This window comes from Oncorhynchus mykiss, chromosome 16 (assembly GCF_013265735.2).
Source record: "Oncorhynchus mykiss isolate Arlee chromosome 16, USDA_OmykA_1.1, whole genome shotgun sequence".
NCBI lineage: Eukaryota > Metazoa > Chordata > Actinopteri > Salmoniformes > Salmonidae > Oncorhynchus > Oncorhynchus mykiss.
In genome coordinates, this window is record NC_048580.1 from 12,217,023 (window position 1) to 12,237,022 (window position 20,000).

At 45.3% G+C, this 20,000-nt stretch overlaps 2 protein-coding genes across 6 annotated transcripts in view; both read right to left on the bottom strand.

Annotated features, from left to right (window-relative positions):
* Window positions 1-5,007, bottom strand: part of LOC110491361 (myozenin-1) — an 11,827-nt gene extending 6,820 nt beyond the window's left edge. For all 4 annotated transcript variants that reach the window (XM_036946166.1, XM_036946167.1, XM_021564746.2 and 1 more), the window contains exons 1-2: window positions 4,796-5,007; window positions 28-121 (exon numbers count right to left, since the gene is read on the bottom strand). In XM_036946166.1, the coding sequence (XP_036802061.1) occupies window positions 28-112 (85 nt within the window). In that variant the 5' untranslated portion in view covers window positions 113-121; window positions 4,796-5,007. The remainder of the gene's footprint in view (window positions 1-27; window positions 122-4,795) is intronic.
* A 1,742-nt stretch (window positions 5,008-6,749) lies between these two features.
* Window positions 6,750-20,000, bottom strand: part of LOC110491363 (synaptopodin 2-like protein) — a 19,126-nt gene continuing 5,875 nt past the window's right edge. For both annotated transcript variants that reach the window (XM_036946157.1, XM_036946158.1), the window contains exons 2-5: window positions 17,347-17,498; window positions 16,450-16,674; window positions 15,857-16,305; window positions 6,750-12,074 (exon numbers count right to left, since the gene is read on the bottom strand). In XM_036946157.1, coding sequence (XP_036802052.1) covers window positions 9,445-12,074; window positions 15,857-16,305; window positions 16,450-16,674; window positions 17,347-17,498 — 3,456 coding nt within the window. In that variant the 3' untranslated portion in view covers window positions 6,750-9,444. The remainder of the gene's footprint in view (window positions 12,075-15,856; window positions 16,306-16,449; window positions 16,675-17,346; window positions 17,499-20,000) is intronic.

The following is a 20,000-nucleotide window of genomic DNA, read 5'->3' on the forward strand; positions in this document are numbered from 1 at the left end:
GTGTGTGTGTGTGTGTGTGCATCATACCATCCTGGGTGATGTTGGTCAGATCAGTAATGATCTTGTTGACCTTCTTCCTCTTGTTAGGGTGGGCGGAAATCGAGAGAGGCATGCCTGCAGCCTACACCAATCAGAAAGACACAGTTAAAATGACCAACCAATCACAGACTGTTGATTAGAAGGAGGATGATGGTGATGATGATGGTGGGTCATTTCCCCTCCTGTGTCACAACTGAAGACTGGGTGGTTGGTCACTTCTGTCCATCTGTTTGCTGGATCACAACACCATTAGATTTAAGGTGGGGTTCTAGGGAGCCATGACTCTGTGGCGCTGGGCCTTTGAGCGGATGGTTCTGTGGGTCTGTATTCCATACTGTAGTTGATGTTATTGGTTTAATCTGTTGTAACTGAAGCTCCTGCTGGAATCCAACACCCTGTAGCTATTATTACCTCATGTTCCACTGAGTGTCACTGTTACCACACACACACATCACATACCCACTGACACACACACATCACATACCCACTGACACACACACATACTGACACACACCAAAAAACGCACACACACACACTCTGATCACACCAGGGTACGCTGGGTAGAGACAGGGAAAGGTGGGAGAATGCAGGGTTTATGGAGCTCCTGATGGGTTAGCATGGGGGAAAAGTCCCCCAACTTCAGGAGGACGTGAGGCTGAAGGCCTGGGGGTCTGAGGGTCCCATTACCCCCAAGTAGAGGGGCTTCTATCCCCCTCACTATTCCTGTTTTAGCTGCAGATAAATCTCCCGGGAGGACAGCTGACAGGGAACGTCATCAGTCAGCACATTCCCAAACTCGCACATCCCGATTCCCGAAACACCCAGCTCATCCCCTAGAACTCCCAACATAATTCTCTCGTGAGACGTTCACGTGGTGTCGAAGTTATCGGACGTTTGGAGTTCTGACTGGTCGTTTTTTTTGTACGACCTCCAATTCATTTTACCACTGACCTCTGACCTTTTCAACCAAAAGATGATAACAAATCAGTTTCTGACAATTACAAACTGGATAATGTAGCTAGTTTGTCATATATTGTAAAATATGTCATATCGTCAATATTAAGCAAACTAGCTAACTTAATTATTAGCAACGGTAGCAAGCATATCGAGAAAACTATCTAGCTAACTACCCAGTTACCACATTTGGTTTCTTGTAAGTTGTGGAAACATGTGTTTTTGTTTTTTGTTTTCACCTTGGTTGTGGGAACGAAGCAATACATTTCCTGATCGGTAAAATGTAAGGTTTTCTAAATGTTCTGAGAACAGAAGTAAGACTTTTACCTGTTCTGGGAACTTTCATTTTTAGTTTGCAGGAAGTTTCTAAGAATGTTTAACTCCGGTTCCTTGAACGTTTTCCAGGGAGGTTTTATTAACACTCTGAGAACAGAAATGATGAACGCTTTGAAAACGGAAATTATAGATTATTTGTAGGTTTTTGAATAAATTCCACACAATGTTTCAATAAGACTTTTAATAACACTGCTAGTTTATTTCATTTTTTACTCCACACACAGATAAGACACATGGAAATGAATTTCCTTAGGCATTAATCATGTGAACAATTTTCTTTTTTGTTATGACAAGGCATCAGTGGAATTTGAACCTAAGATCTTCCGTTCTCTATACATGAAATTAGTCCACTGCGCCGCATGTACACAGACAGCTGAATTCTGATCTTTTGCTCAATTATTGACAAAAGTACTGATCTGATTGGCCAAAAGACCAAGTGGAAAAAACTATCAGAATTAGGCAGCTTGTGTAAATGCAGCCCAGGATGGATCTAGCAAGCCATGTATTTTTTACTCCTACAAAGCTGTTAATTTTAGTCTATTCAAACAGACCCCATTTCAAAGGAAACAATCACTCATTAAGATCAGGTGTGGCCAATTAGTGGGCGTGGCCAACGCACCTGAACACACTCAACAAGAGAGAGGAAGAGATAGTTTTGTTGATGCTGAGAACGGAATGTTTTTAAATAACATTCTAACAACATTCTCTGAATATTACTAAAGATTTCTTGTGGTTTTTAATTTAAAGTTTTCTTAATGTTGTTGGAACAAATTGAGAACATGACTTTGATAGAACAATGAGGAAATCTGTAGGAAACGCTATGCTGAAGTGCTGAAATTCAAATCAAATCAAATCATATTTGTCACGTGCACCGAATACAACAGGTGTAGTAGACCTTACAGTGAAATGCTTACTTACAGGCTCTAACCAATAGTGCACAAAAGATATTAGGTGAACAATAGGTAAGTAAAGAAATAAAACAACAGTAAAAAGACAGGCTACATACAGCAGCTAGACTATAAAAGTAGGGAGGCTACATACAGACACCGGTTAGTCAGGCTGATTGAGGTAGTATGTACATGAATGTATAGTTAAAGTGACTATGCATATATGATGAACAGAGAGTAGCAGTAGCGTAAAAGAGGGGTTGGCGGGTGGCGGGTGGCGGGTGGCGGGTGGCGGGACACAAAGCAGATAGCCCTGTTAGCCAATGTGCGGGAGAGCACTGGTAGGTCGGGCCAATTGAGGTAGTATGTACATGAATGTATAGTTAAAGTGGCTATGCATATAAGATAAACAGAGAGTAGCAGCAGCGTAAAAAGAGGGGTTGGGGGGGCACACAATGCAAATAGTCCGGGTAGCCATTTGATTACCTGTTCAGGAGTCTTATGGCTTGGAGCTAAAAACTGTTGGGAAGCCTTTTTGTCCTAGACTTGGCACTCCGGTACCGCTTGCCATGCGGTAGTATAGAGAACAGTTTATGACTGGGGTGGCTAGGGCCTTCCTCTGAAACCGCCTGGTGTAGAGGTCCTGGATGGCAGGCAGCTTGGCCCCCGTGATGTACTGGGCCGTCGTATGCATTACCCTCTGTAGTGCTTTGCGGTCAGAGGCCGAGCAATTACCGTACCAGGCAGTGATGCAACTAGTCAGGATGCTCTCGATGTTGCAGCTGTAGAACCTTTTGAGGATCTCAGGACCCATGCCAAATCTTTTTAGTTTCCTGAGGGGGAATAGGCTTTGTCGTGCTCTCTTCACGACTGCCTTGGTGTGTTTAGGCCATTCTAGTTTGTTGTTGATGTGTACACCAAGGAACTTGAAGCTCTCAACCTGCTCCACTACAGCTCCGTCGATGAGAATGGGGGCGTGCTCGGTCCTCCTTTTCCTGTAGTCCACAATCATCTTCTTAGTCTTGGTTAAGTTGAGGGATAGGTTGTTATTCTGGCACCACACGGCCAGGTCTCTGACCTCCTCCCTATAGGCTGTCTCATTGTTGTCGGTGATCAGGCCTACCACTGTTGTGTCGTCTGCAAACTTAATGATGGTGTTGGAGTCGTGCCTGGCCATGCAGTCATGGGTGAACAGGGAGTAAAGGAGGGGACTGAGCACGCACCCCTGTGGAGCTCCAGTGTTGAGGATCAGCGTGGCAGATGTGTTGCTACCTACCCTCACCACCTGGGGGCGGCTCGTCAGGAAGTCCAGGATCCAGTTGCAGAGGGAGGTGTTTAGTCCCAGGATCCTTAGCTTAGTGATGAGCTTTGAGGGTACTATGGTGTTGAACGCTGAGCTGTAGTCAATGAATAGCGTCCTCACGTAAGTGTTCATTTTGTCCAGGTGGGAATGGGCAGTGTGGAGTGCAATAGAGATTGCATCATCTGTGGCTCCCACAGAAGAACATTCTTGGAACAATTTGAGAACATTATTCTAAATAGAACCATGAAGAAACCAGTAGGAAACGTTATGCTGAAGAACTGAAATTCCCACAGAAGTTGTTTTTTTAACGTTCTCTGAACTATTTGAGAACATTCCCAATGTCAAACCAGTTGAATAACGTTCCAAAAACATTGCCAAAATGTAAATTAAATGTAACCATGATTGAACTTTTAGGAAATGTTCTGTTAAAATAATGAAATACCAAGAAAATACAGTTTTTTTGTTAAGTTTTTGAATGTGTGGAGAATGTTCCAAAGACAAGTAACTATTCGACACCATTCCCAGAAAGTTGTTGGAAGGTTCATGCAAAATAACCTCAGGACAACCACGCTCTGAGAAACACGTGGTTCTCAGAACAAAATGTGTTAGCTGGGTAAATGATTATTGGTTGAAGAATTGTTCTGATTTTAGAAGCACTTGAAGTTGAATCATGTCGGACTGACGACTCCAAGCACGTGAATGGCTCATCATACCACCGACATCCCAAACCCACTCCAGCCTGATGGACATGAAATGTGAATGGGTTTGTACCCGATGAGTGTTGAAGAATGAAGGGCAAAATCCATGCAGCTACAAACCAATAGCTAGAAAGCCATGTAAGTTGATACCATACCATTAATACATGAATTAATGTATGCTGTGATACATATGACATGCTGCCATACGTGGAGGACACATGACACACACTGACCAGGACTTTTACACCTGAAACAGCCCAGCAGAGCCCAGCCCAGCACAGTGCAGGCCTTGCACGGCATAAACCCATGTTGAATCAAATCTAAAACCAGTAGATTGCCCAATTCATTCCTTAACAGTGAGCTTGTCCGTACCTGGCTGACAATTAGACCTGCATCAGTCCATTATTATCACCCCCAGATAATAGATGCCATTTAGCAGAAGCTTTTATTCAAAGCGACTAACAGGAATGTGTGCATTTTATGTGTGGCTGGTCCTGGGAAATAAACCCACTACGATGGTGTTACAAACATCCTGCTCTACCAACTGGTAGGAGGTGATGTCACAAATGTAGCCTTACCTCAGGAGAATTCTCAGGAATTAGAGAAGAAGAAAATAATGTTCAAGGAGGAGAAGAAGAGTTGAAAGTATTCCAGAAAGTGTCCCAGTGCCTACCCTCCTGTACACCCAAGAGACAGTGTAGGAGCTGGGCTACGGAAGCCTGGGTGGGTGGGAGCTGCTTAAGGGTCTACGAGGAGACTGATATTGTCTCTCAGATGCTCCCGGGGTCTATGTATAGACCAGTATAGAACGGGGGGGGGGGGGGGAGGGGGGGGGGGTGAAGGGGGTAGTGTGAAGAGGGAGGGAGGACAGAATAGTGGATAGAGAAAGATAATCACTTACCCCCCTTCCCTTCGCTCCCCGAGGACTGTGTTTCTCACCATAGTGAAGTGTCCAGTTCACCTGTTTATACCTTTAGAATAAACAAGTGGCTGTGTCCCCATATCACTCAGATCTCTGTCACACAACTGACCACATAGAGAGAGAGAGAGAGACAGAGACAGAGACAGACAGAGAGGGAGAGAGAGAGAGAGAGAGAGAGAGAGAGAGAGAGAGAGAGAGAGCATACTGAAAGAGAGGGAGAAAGAGAGTGAGATAATGAGATATGGGTAGAGAGAGAGAGAAAGGGGGACAGAGTGAGACAGAGCTAGTGTCTAATCATCAATAGAGAATTTACTATGCATCCGACTTTAATGACCTATTTCAAAGCTAACCCTCAACCCTGTCCTCTAACCCCTGACCCATAAACCTAGCGACAACTCTAAACCTGACTCAGATTTATGAGAATGTATGGCATAACTGAAGACCTATGACTGCAGGGACTGGATAGTAGCCCCATGATGGTGATCAGGTAGTGTGTGTGTTGGTGGGGTGGGGAGGGGGGGTAGTTCTTCTGATGTCTTTACTCTGATCACATTGTAAAAATTAGTGTTTAGAGTCCAGCACTCAGCACTCAACCAGATGACTGGAGATCAACAGGACTAAAAATAGGAGAGGCCCTCCTGGCAGTGTGTGTGTGTGCGCGCGCTCGTCCGAAGGCCTAATGTCAGGGGAGAGAGCTAAGTGCATTACCAGTTATCAACCAGTAGGAGTGTAGCCATTCTCGTGATAAAGATTAGCATTAGTGTTTTCTCCTCAGACACAACATACTTGATATTGCTTGGGTTACCACTCACCTGAGTCATGCGACAACAGCCATTTTGCTTTGCAGTAGAAGAACCCTGACACACAGCCCTCACTTCACCCTGGGATCAGATGAGGCTAAAGTTTGAGGCTAAAGATAGCGATCCAGCATGGGCTAGGTAGGGTTTCACAGCTCTGGGATGGTGACTGACAGAACATGGTCAAGGAATTTAGAACACAGTTTACAGGAACTGTCTTCAACATAGAGATGATAATAAAACACCCATGAAGGCAGCTAGCAACCTTCCCTTAGTGAAAGGGTTTGTTTGATTATATGTTCATCCCTTATTCACATGTGGAATATCACATGATCTCACATGAAATTTCACTTTTTTTTCACATGATAACGTGTTTTTGATCACGCTTTCACATGTGTAGTTACATGTTGTCACGAGGCTTCGCATGTTGTCACATGTTATCACATTAACGTCACGTAAGATCACGTGTGAGCACATGAACACGTGTTTTTGGAACACTTCACATGTGTTCACATGTGAAACTCGTGGTTTTTCTGTAAGCGATCCGTCATAACCCTATGATGAGACTTTGACTGAGCTCACTGTAATAACGAAGCAACATCACCACCTTGTGGATGTCGGTAGGAGCTGTCCCAGATGACGATTATAATATAACTCCTACCTACCTCGTCTCTCTTACCCAGTCCTATTGGAGGTGGGCATGATGCTGGAGACATAGGCAGAGACAGACAGACAGACAGACAGACAGACAGACAGACAGACAGACAGACAGACAGACTGACAGACAGACAGACAGACAGACAGACGGCTGGAGAGTTTCACATCTGTTTTTTATTTCTCTGAACTACAGAACACCAACTGAACAGCTCAGCTCTCACATCAATCAGACAAAACCTCCCTGCTATCTCCTCCCTTCCTTTCCCTTCCCTTCCCCTCCCTTTCTTATCACAATAAGGAAGTGGAAAAGGCAAAGGAAAAACCACCAAACAAACACATCCTGATACAGAGTGTACTACTGTGCAATGCACTGACACATTTATATGAAGCAAGAAAGAAAAACACAGGCTATTTCATGATATTCATAATAATAATATACTCACAATAATCATGACAAAAATAACATGAAAAAGAAGAGGTTGGCACTGCGTGCTGGTAGCTTCATAGATGAGTACAGTCTTGTTCTCCTATACAGTCAGCTCTTTGGTTCAGATTCAGGCCTTCATGTGACCAACTGGATTTTGAACCTGGGTCTCCTGCACTCCCCGAGATTGTATTAGGCCCCTTAGCTAAAGTCACAGTGGAAGCACACAGCAGGCATGTAGTCCATCCTTTTACAAGTCAGCATTAGCCTACAGTTTGTCTTAGGATGGATGTTCTGGCTTCTCTCCTCTCATCCATCTCTCCTCTCATCCATCTCTCCTCTCCTCGATCTCTCCTCTCATCCATCTCTCCTCTGCTCGATCTCTCTTTAGCACGTCCTCACTTTTATCTGTTTATCCTTCTTTATTTTCAACTTTATTCTGTCATTCCCAACGCATTCAATTTTGTTTTATTAGACTACATATCAAGTCCCATTTTCTCTCCCTATCCATGTTTCTCGCTCTCTTTGTCTGACACTTTAGATCGCGTTATAAAATACTTATTTTACATTCATATATTCATACATATCAACTATATTCTACATCAACTATACATCAAATAATATTTTTTATCAGGCGAAGCAGAGGAGGTCAAATTATCAGAATAAGGAATGGTGATGACAAGGCTGGTGTGAACCAAGAGCTACAATGGTGTCCAAACAGGAAGTCTATAAAATAAAGAATGTGATCAAGAAAACCCCAGACCAAAGACACTTCAAAGTATTCAAACAGGTGAGTAGTGGATAGACTTCTGATTTTCATTCTTAGGTAAATTATGCAATGCACAATACTAACATCTCTTTTGGACTGACAAAGACCAATACCTTGTCAATCCAAAACGTGAGAGCATAGTTGTCCTATGGTTATTTTGCATACAACATTCCCACAACATTCTGGGAATGGTGCAGGATAGTTGCTTGGCTTTGGAACATTCCGAGCAGATTGAAGGAACTTGACAAAATAACGTTATTTTCTTGGTATTTCGTTACTTTAAATAAATGTTTTCCAAAAGTTGAAACATGGTTACATTTAATGACACTTTTGGTAATGTTCTAGGAACGTTCTCCAACTGGGAATGTTTTCAAATAGTTCAGAGAATGTTTAGTAACAACGTTCTTCTGCAAGAATTTCAATATTTCAGAATAATGTTTCCTACAGGTTTCCTCATGGTTCTATTTAAAGTACTGTTCTCAGAACATTCAGAAAACGTTAAGAAACAATATTCTTCTGCGGGATGTTTAGTACTTCAGCATAACGTCGTCTGAAGGTTTCCTCATGGTTCTATTTAAAGTACTGTTCTCAGAACATTCAGAAAACGTTAAGAAACAATATTCTTCTGCGGGATGTTTAGTACTTCAGCATAACGTCGTCTGAAGGTTTCCTCATGGTTCTATTTAAAGTACTGTTCTCAGAACATTCAGAAAACGTTAAGAAACAATATTCTTCTGCGGGATGTTTAGTACTTCAGCATAACGTCGTCTGAAGGTTTGCTCATGGTTCTATTCAAAGTCATGTTCTCAGAACATTAAGAAAACGTTTGCTAAAAACCACAAGAAAACATAAATAACGTTTAAAAACGAATACATTCCGTTCTCAGCGTCAACTCTCTCTCTCCTCAGGTGTGTTAGCCGTGCCCGATAATTGGCCACACTTGAATAAATGTTTGTTTTCTTTGAAATGGGGTCTGTTTGTGTAGACTACAATGAACATGAGTTTATTTTAAACAAGTAATAAAAAAACATGCTAGCTCCATCCTGGTGGCGCAGTAGACTCATTTCATAGATAGAGAACAGAAGATCATAGGTTTGAATCTCACTGACGCCGTGCCACAATAAAAAAAAATGCATGTGTTTGCATGATTAATGCCTCAGCAAATACATTTCCATTTGTCTTATCTGTGCTTGGAGTTCTTAACAAACTATTCTCGCAGTGTTATTGAAAGTCTTATTGAAACATTCAGTGAAAATGTTAAGGAAGTTATTCCATCATTTCGAAATAACCTTTACATTTTGTTTAACACATTCACAACATTTAGATAATGTTCTCAAAACTTTATTTAATTACCTTCAAATAACCCATCATTTCTGTTCTAAGAACGATAACAAAACCTCCTAGGAAAACTTTCAGGGGAACCAGAATAAAATGTTCTCAAAACCTCCCTGCAAACTTAAAGCGTACCTTCCCAGAACAGGCAAAATGTTTACTTCCGTTATCAGAATGTTTAAAAAACATTCAGTTTTACCGGTCTGGGTAACTTACGGCTTCATTCCCAGAACCAATGGTAAACCAAAAACGTACGTTCCCACAACTTCCAAGGAACCAAATTTGCAAGCTGGGATTTCTCCAGAGCCAGTCTATAGTGTGTTGACTTAGCTCATGGTGGATCCGGGGCGCCAGACGCTAGGTTGCAGACCCAGGTTAGAGGTGCTGAATTTGGGGCGAGGCACTCTGGAGGGCTGCGTGGAGGCGGGGCGAGGTGGGGTGTGGGCCAAATGGCTCAGATCAGGGGCACTCTTAAACTGACTGTTACCTTGTTGGGGGGCGTGGGCCTGGGAGGGGTAGGGGTTAGGGTCAGGGACATGGACGGAGGAGAAGCTCGGAAGCTGTGGGAGGGGGCCTGTGGGGGCTGGAGTAGGTGGGACCCACTGGGGCTGAGGTTGGTAGGGGGGGGTAGAGAGTGATTGGTAGCAGGAAGTGGCTGTTGGGGGAAGAGAAATGACATCAGACCTCCACATCGGTTCTCCTAGTGTGGTCGCTGATCGTGGGATGATGACAGTAGGGGCGGGGCCTGTGGGAGGTGGCGTGGAGAACCGTTTGACCTCATACACACGTGGCATCTTGTTTTGGCCCTGGGGAGTCCCGCCCCCGTAGCTGAAGAGGGAGGAGTTTAGCTGATAGGGCTGGTGACTCATGAAGTCCAGAGCCTTGATGCCTTGAGCCTTCTGACCCCCAGGGGCGGCTTTATGCCCCGCTGAACCCCCACCCTGTCCTACTACCCCCGCCCTCTGGCGCTGGGCTTGGGGAGGGCAGGAGGGGGAGAGGAGGGGGTTGTAGCTGATGGGAGGGGGGGCTCTGCAGCTGGAGGAGTATTTGAATTGAGAGGGGAGGGAGGGTGTGGGAGAGGGCTGGCGGGGGTGGCCGGGACTGGGTTGGGGTGAGGAGGGGGTCTCCACCACATAGCGATCCATCCTGCTCTGCCTACGGGCAAACAGCTGACCCCCCTTCCCTGCTAGCTGGGGTACCTGTGGAGGAGGCTGGGGTTTAGGGGCCACAGGAGGGGGCTTGGAGCCTCTCTGTGCCTGCATGAAGTTACAGGCCTCAGCCCCCAGCTTCAACCAGTCCTCTTCAGGGCCTGACTCACCTCCAGCCTCCCCACTAACTCCTCCACTAGGCCCCATGGGGCCTGGGCCTATCCTGGTCGGTGCATCCGGGTTTTGGAGCAGCTCCAGCAGGGCCGGGTTGGGAGACACGTCCTTCTTGTTCTCCACAGAAGGACGGAACATAGGCTTCTTGTTGCTGCGACGACGCGCCTCCGCGAGAATGCCTGTTCTGGAGGCGGGGACGGCGATACGCTGCTCACGGGATGACAAAGAATCAGAGGCAGGGGTCTGGGCAGTGGAGGGGGTCACCATGGCAGGGTTTGTCATAGAGACATAGGAGTTGAAGGTCAAGGGAGGAGGGGGTTGGGTCTGAGCAAGGGAGGGAATGTAAGGTGTGGCAGAGGATGGAGAGAAGGGTTGATTAGAAGAAGAAGGAGGAGAGAAGGGCTGGGCAGCCATGGCAGAGGATGGATAGACTGGGGCATGAGGAGGAGGAGGGGAGAAAGGTTGACTAGGAGTAGAGAAGTGTTGAATGGGGGCAGGAGGAGGAGAGAATGGTTGAGGAGCAGTCAAGGAGCAGCAGTCAGAAGAAGGAGAGAAGGTGGCAGTATGGACCGAGGGAGAAGAGAAAGGCTGAGAGGGAGTGCGGGTAGGAGAGGATGGAGGAGAGAGAACAAGAGGAGGAGGAGAGAGGATGGATTCAGTAGGTCTAGGGGGAATGTAGAGGGAGGTACTGGAGACCGCTCTCCTGGCCTCGGGCGCCCCTGAAGGTCGAGGGGGGGCGATGGTTACCATGGATACCGCAGCAGTGGGTTTGGAAACCATTGTCAAGCCAGGAGTGGGCTGGACGGGTCGGAAGATGACAGGGCTGGCGGGGGGGCGAGATGGGGCAAGGCCTGAGCTGAAGGGGCGTGCCGTGCGGTTATGGATTCCCCCAGGCGGGTTAGGGTTAGTGTTTAGGTCAGGCTGGGGGGGGATAGGGGTGTGAGAGGTGGAAGTCAGAACCACACTGGCCTGACTCATCCCTGCTGAGCCCCCATTGGACAAACTTGCAGTCAGGGAGGTGTTAGGGGCAGAGTTGTAGGTGACAGGAGTGGCCAATTTCCTTTGCTGCTCATACTGCTTTGTCTCTTTCCCCTGATAGGCTATGTAGTCCAGCCCGGGGCTCTGATAGGCTGGGGCATTCATCCCAGACCCCTGATTGAATGACATGTTCATCTCTGGGCTCTGATAGGCCAAGGAATCCAACCCTGAGCTCTGATTAGTTGGTGTTTGGGGCCTTGAGTTATAGGTGGAGGGGCAGGCAGAACTCCTCCTATCCAGCATGTCCAGGTATTCGCTGTCCCAGGTGGGGTCAAAGGTTCCAGCAAAGCCCTCTTCATCCACCTCTGAACCCGAGGGGAAGGAACTCCCTTCCTCCTCCTCTCCCTCCGTCTCTCCCCCAGTCTCATGACCCACCTCCCCCTCCATCTCTCCCCCAGTCTCAGCACCCACCTCCCCCTCTGCGCGGCCAAAACAGGTGAGGGTGAACTTCTTGGCACGCTGGCGTCTCTTCTTGAACATGAGAACTCCTTTAGAGTTGGAGTTTGGAGCGTCGGTGAGCAGGGAGGCGATGGAACGACATTTAGTACGAGCCTCTTTCACCTGCCTGTCTACCACACTCTCTCCTCTCTGCAGCTCTGGTAGACAGGGGGAGGGACAGGAGGAAGGGGGAGAAGTGGGGAAGAGAGAAAGAGAGAACAGAGGATTACATAAGTAACTGTAATGAATAAGAAAATTCTGGTTAGAAACATAAAAGCCTGTTTGGGAGTGATTGACAGCATCTGGAATGTCACTCAAATCCATGATGACACCATGATGGGTGACACCATCAGCCAGTGAGGGGTGGGCAGGGCTCAACCCTGACAGACAGGAGAGTGTGCTGGGGGCTCAAAGCTCTGATTTCCCCATACTCCCCAGTTGAGCAGCGCCCAGATAGTCTGTCTGTCTGTCTGTCTGTCTGTCTGTCTGTCTGTCTGTCTGTCTGTCTGTCTGTCTGTCTGTCTGTCTGTCTGTCTGTCTGTCTGTTTGTCTGTCTCCATATCAGTGTATGTATTTGGTGTATGAGATGGAGATATTTCAGCCGTTTTATAAATGAACTCAGCCCTCAGAAATAGCCTCACACAAATACTGTTAGTATGACTAACAGCCACACACACACACACACACACACACACACACACACACACACACACACACACACACACACACATACACCAGTGAAGGGATCAGGGGATTAGGTGAGGCGTCTATGAGGCTGGTGCATCTCCTCAAACAGTGACAGGAATCACAGTCTAACTGAAACCTCACAGCTCATAACGCATCTACTGTATGTGAAGAGAGGAATCAGTCCAGGTTTCTCTTATCCAACCACAGATCAGACGACATCAGTCGACATCAGTAACAGAAAAAATATACAGGGCAGGAGAGACACACAGCAGCCTTGACTGGCAGAAACACAAAGACAGAGTCGACCAGCAGCAACCAGCAATATTACACACCCAGCAATATTACCCAAACATCAATATTACCCACCATCAATATTACCCACCATCAATATTACCCAAACATCAATATTACCCACCATCAATATTACCCACCATCAATATTACCCACCATCAATATTACCCAACCATCAATATTACCCAACCATCAATATTACCCAACCATCAATATTACCCACCATCAATATTACCCAACCATCAATATTACCCAACCATCAATATTACCCACCATCAATATTACCCACCATCAATATTACCCAACCATCAATATTACCCAACATCAATATTACCCACCATCAATATTACCCACCATCAATATTACCCACCATCAATATTACCCACCATCAATATTACCCACCATCAATATTACCCACCATCAATATTACCCACCATCAATATTACCCACCATCAATATTACCCACCATCAATATTACCCAACCTGCAATATTACCCACCATCAATATTACCCACCATCAATATTACCCACCAGCAATATTACCCACCATCAATATTACCCAACCATCAATATTACCCACCATCAATATTACCCAACCATCAATATTACCCACCATCAATATTACCCACCATCAATATTACCCACCATCAATATTACCCACCATCAATATTATCCACCATCAATATTACCCACCATCAATATTACCCACCATCAATATTACCCACCATCAATATTACCCACCATCAATATTACCCAACCATCAATATTACCCACCATCAATATTACCCAACCACCAATATTACCCACCATCAATATTACCCAACCAGCAATATTACCCACCATCAATATTACCCACCATCAATATTACCCAACATCAATATTACCCAACCATCAATATTACCCAACCATCAATATTACCCAACCATCAATATTACCCACCATCAATATTACCCACCATCAATATTACCCACCATCAATATTATCCACCATCAATATTACCCACCATCAATATTACCCACCATCAATATTACCCACCATCAATATTACCCACCATCAATATTACCCACCATCAATATTACCCAACCATCAATATTACCCACCATCAATATTACCCACCATCAATATTACCCACCATCAATATTACCCACCATCAATATTACCCAACCATCAATATTACCCACCATCAATATTACCCACCATCAATATTACCCAACCATCAATATTACCCAACCATCAATATTACCCACCATCAATATTACCCAACAATCAATATTACCCACCATCAATATTACCCACCATCAATATTACCCACCAGCAATATTACCCACCATCAATATTACCCACCATCAATATTACCCACCATCAATATTACCCACCATCACCAAACAGATTTCATTTCTCACTAAAAACACCCAGAATCATCAGCAGAAAACACCTCCTGTCCAGTAACAGTATCTTACCACACCTTCAGCACCTCCAGTGTGTGTGTGTGTGTGTGTGTGTGTGTGTGTGTGTGTGTGTGTGTGTGTGTGTGTGTGTGTGTGTGTGTGTGTGTGTGACTTACCAGCGTAGATGGTGTGAATAACGGAGTGTTCATCAGGGTCCGAACCCGTTGAAGATGTGAAGTTCCTCATGTCTCCAAGTGTGTGTGTTCTCTAACCCTCACACACACATTCTCAGGTAGGTGGAAAATGACCAGTTGTATTCTAGGTAGGATAACAACTCTCTCTCGTATCTCTCTCTCCTCTCCTATCTCTCCTTTCTTCCCATCCCCCCACTCTCCTCTTTTGTGTCACTCTCTCATTCTCTCTCTCTTCTTCTATCCCAAACCAACACATGATGTCATCCCCTATTCCTGTCTGTCTGACAGATGTCTGGGCACACACACACACACACACACACACTGTCCATGGGGTTCTCCCCCGTCCTTCACCCACTCAGATCTGCAAAATATTTCCATACAACAACCTTGTACATGCTCCAGAGCTGTGTGTGTGTGTGTGTGTGTGTGTGTGTGTGTGTGTGTGTGTGTGTGTCTGTGTCTGTGTCTGTGTGTGAGTGTGTGCGTGCGTGTATGTGTGCGCGCATGCGTACGTATGTGTGTATGTGTGTGTGTGTGTGTGCGTGTGTGTGTGTGCGTGTGTGTGTGTGTGTGATGTGAGTAAGGCCAGTTCTCACTGTCACTATTGTCTCTCTGTCCAAGATGTAACCTTGCCTGAAACCTGAAGACTTGCATTAGCTCCTAAAGCTTATGCCAAGGCTTTAGCTCAGCAGGATAACATGCTGCTTTAGTTCAGAATGAGGTAGACAGCTGTGAGGAAAGTTACATCATTCATGAGTTAATAGATTAATGTAGTCATCTAAGCAGGTCAGATACCTATGTCTAGCTGCATGGGAAGAATGCCATTTTTGACATGGAGTTGAAACCTGATTTTCAAATAAATAGGGTATAATTGATCAGGTTTGCTGCCCCCCCCCCCCCCCCCCCCCCCACACACACACACACACACACCCTCCCCCATCCCCTCTCCTCCCATCAGCCATGGCATATTCAGCTGTGGGGATCACTAAATGTGAGGTCAGTTGTGTCCGTGTGTCCGTCAAGACCAGAGGGGAATGCTAGCTGTCCCATCATAAATCTTCTGGATGAGACCAGGGCTTAGAATACTGACAAGAGAGACAGAAATAGGAGAGGGACGCTTTGATTCATGAGATAGACAGCAACAGGAAATATCCCCCTCTCTCAAATCAAATCAAACTTTATTTGCCACATGCGCTGAATACAACAAGTGTAGACTTTCCCGTGAAATGCTTTACTTACAAGCCTTTAACCAGACACATTTACTCCCATACACTCACAGACACTCACAGACAATCCCACAGGCGTTGCAGAGCAGCTGAAGAGTTCACATGTAGGCTGTAGTGTGTATAGTGTGCAGGGTATCTGGTAAAGTGTACTCACTGGCTTGCCGGGCCTTTTCCTTGTACGTAGCAGACAGTTCATCACTGAGTGGGGTCAGCTGGGAGCCCACCATGGGAACCATCTGAGAGCTGGAGCCCAGCATCATGGCTCCTCTAGCCCGCTCTGGAGACACCAGGGGTGAGCAGGCCAGAACCACACCCCCCCCTGCCTCCTGGAACCCACTGTCTCCCTCCACCTCTCCTCCCACCACCGGCTCCCCCTGCGCATGGTGTAGGACGGGCCGGGCTGGGTGGGTCCACTCTGGCCGGGCCTGCGGGGGTTGGGGTTGGGGTTGGTAGACTACCTCCCTGCGTGGTACTCCAGGTTGAAACCCCCCTGTTCCTGATCCCGTTGGTTGCTCCCACTGTTGGATCCCCCCATTTCCCAGTGTGGGTAGTTGCTCCCAGGTCCCCTGCAGGGAAACGCCCCCATCTGGAGCGCTCTCATACCTTGAGAGAGAGAGAGAGAGAGAGAGAGAGAGAGAGAGAGAGAGAGAGAGAGAGAGAGAGAGAGAGAGATTGGGCAGGTCATGGTGATGTCATCGTACAAACCAACAAGGTTGGGGATGATTCTGTTTTGTTCTTGTCTCATACCCGCTTATCTCCGACGTCTCCTCCTCCTCCTGCTGGCGACCGGGAGAGCGCGCATCCGGAGGAGTGTGTCGCTGGCGGCGGTGTGTGTGTGTGTCCGCATCGCTGTCCGTCTCTCCATAATAGGCCTCACTGTCAGGGGGGGAGGTGAGGGTGAAGCAGGCAGGCCCGTCAGTGTGTGTGGCTGTGTGTATCCGACCCGGCAGGACCACAGAGTGGAACCCAGACCTGGAGGCAGAAAGAGAACGAGATAGCCAGGCTGTGTGTGTGTCTGCGTTGCTTATTCTACGGTCTACTTGTATAGGTCTAGTGTATGTGTACAGTGTATCCCCTATATGCATTTAGCAGTGGGCGGGTCTAAATCGTGGCCGCCACTGAAAAACCCTCCTCCGCCACTACTGAGATGGAAAAATAAAAAAAATGTTTTGGATGGGGGGAGGTGGGGGGGTAATTTGCCGGATGGCGAAATGTTTTGGATGGGGGGAGGTGGGGGGGTAATTTGCCGGATGGTGAAATGTTTTCAGTGTAAACTAAAAAGACTAAAACCAGATGTAAAGTACGTAGAAATTATAATGGAGAAACTAACAATCACTAAAAACTAGAGTCAGGGAGAATCAAACATTGTAAAAATGTCATGGCTTTGGGCCTCCATTGATTTTGTTTTAATGTTTGATTTACTCAGATAACATAAGAACAAGGCATAAGACATGGCAAAATGTGTAGGATTGCAGGACATTGTGTAGAATTGCACTGGTGTGTATGTCTGTATGATCTGACCTCTTGACCCTGAGGTTGAGTCTATGTCTGTATGATCTGACCTCTTGACCCTAAGGTTGAGTCTATGTCTGTATGATCTGACCTCTTGACCCTGAGGTTGAGTCTATGTCTGTATGCTCTGACCTCTTGACCCTGAGGTTGAGAGTGTGTCGATGGGAGTCGATGAGCATCATCGCCTGAGCGTGGTTGAGCTCTGCACAGACATGGTCGCCGATGGCAACCAACTCATCCTCCTCCCTCAGGTCGGCCCGGCACGCCTTACTGCGCCGTCGCACCTGCAACACACAACACACACATTAACACACACACACACACAGCCTCAATGGAACATCATGGAATCCCAGACCCCTTCAGTCCCCTGAGAGGTGGGGAGCAGTGTCATAGAGCCACTAGGGGGAGACAAAAGCTGAACACTTCTGAGGTTTAAATGTTTTACATTTTAGTCATTTAACAGACACTTATCCAGAGCAACGTACAGTTGGTGCATTCATCTCAAGATAGCGAGGTGGGACAACAACATATCACAGTCGTAGGAAGTACATTTTCCCTCAATAAAGGAGCTATCAGCAAAGTCAGTGCCAGTAGGGAAAGACCTGCACAAGTTTCTATTTATGTTATGAGGACATCATCTCTCCGGGGCTATGGAGGGGAGGGGGGAGTCTGAAGGGCGGTACAAACTAGGCAATGATGTCATGAAGTTATCCATCACTGAATAGGGTGGAGGGGTGGAAGCAAAGCCCTATACATAAATGGATCTGTCAGAAAGCATGAGAGATAGGTGGGATAGAGAGAGAGAGAGAGAGAGAGAGAGAGAGAGAGAGAGAGAGAGAGAGAGAGGGGTGGGGGGTGAAGAGATATAAAGGGGGAGAGAGAGGGGAGGGGTGGAGAGAAAGGGAGAGAGTAAGAGAGAAATAGGCAGGATGGAGAGAGAGGGTGCAGATATATACAGGTGGAGAGAGAAAGAGAGAGCGTGAGGGAAAGAAAGAAAGAACAGTGGACAGATGACACATAGCAGAATCATTTCTGCTATGGGGGGAGGGGGGGCTATTAGACAGCTGCCTCCCCCCATACACACAGTGGGCAGAGGGCATGCCTCACATTCACCATGTGTTGCCCACACACCCCAAAATAAACCCCAGCTGGAGAACCAGCCACATTCCTATACAAACCCACAGTCGGAGCAGCTAACCAGGGATATCACCTTTTACACACTTTATATGGTGAGTAATATGTACCTGTTAGGCCAAATTAGCCTGGTTAGCATTAGCATGTACATTACCCGCCGCTTTTCCCTCTACCGGTCGGCACCAGAGACTGTGTGTGTGATTATGTGGAGGGCAGACATGCCTCAGATAAGCCCAGCTGGGAGTAGAGGTCCACAGGATTAGAATAGCTCATTTAAGAGGAGCTGGAGCAGGCCATGGAAAAATGTCCTCTCTCTCTCACACACACACACACACACACACACACACACGGTCTTCTACAACTAACCTTGTGGGGACACACAATTCAGTCCCATTCAAAATGCTATTTTTCCTAACCCCTAACCCTAACCCTAAACCTTACCCTAACCTATGCCCTTACCCAAGTCCTAACCCTAACATTACGAATAGAAGAGAATATAATAAAATAGACTAGAATCGAATAGAAGAGAATAAAAGAGAATAGAATAGAAGAGACTAGAATAGAAGAGGATAGAAGAGCATAGAAGAGAAGAGAAGATAAGAGGATATAATAGAATAGAAGAGAACAGAAGAGAATAGAATAGAAGAGAATAGAAGAGAAGAGGATATAATAGAAGATAATAGAATAGAAGAGACTAGAATAGAATAGAAGAGAATAGAAGAGAAGAGGATATAATAGAAGAGAATAGAATAGAAGAGACTAGAATAGAATAGAAGAGAAGAGAAGAGAATAGAATAAAAGCAAATAGAAGAGGATAGAGTAGAAGAGAAAATAATATAATATAATATAATAGAAGAGAATAGAAGAGAAGTGAAGAGAAGAGAATATAATAGAAGAGAATAGAATAGAAGAGAAGAGAATAGAAGAGAAGAGGATATAATAGAAGAGACTAGAATAGAATAGAAGAGAATAGAAGAGAGAAGGGGATATAATAGAAGAGAATAGAATAGAAGAGAATAGAAGAGAATAGAATAGAAGAGACTATAATAGAATAGAAGATGAGAGAAGAGGATATAATAGAAGAGAATAGAATAGAAGAGACTAGAATATAATAGAAGAGAATAGAAGAGAAGAGGATAGAGTAGAAGAGAATAGAATAAAAGAAAATAGAAGAGAATAGAATCAAAGAGACTAGAGTAGAAGAGAATATAATAGAAGAGAAGAAAATAGAAGCAAATAGAAGAGAAGAGGATAGAGTAGAAGAGAATAGAATAAAAGAGAATAGAAGATAAGAGAATAGAAGAGAATATTTAAAAAAAGAGAAAAGAATAAAAGAGAATAGAATAGAAGATAATAGAATATAAGATAATATAATAAAAGAGAATAGAAGAGGATAGAGTAGAAGAGAATAGAATAAAAGAGACTAGAATAGAAGAGAATATAATAGAAGAGAAGTGGATAGAGTAGAAGAGAATAGAATAGAAGAGAGTATAATAGAAGATAATAGAATAGAAGAGAATAGGATAGGATAGAGTAGAAGAGAAAATAATAGAAGAGAGGAGAATAGAATGGAAGAGAAGAGAATAGATTAGAATAGAAGAAAATAGAAGAGAATATAATCGAAGAGAATAGAAGAGAATCTAATATAGTAG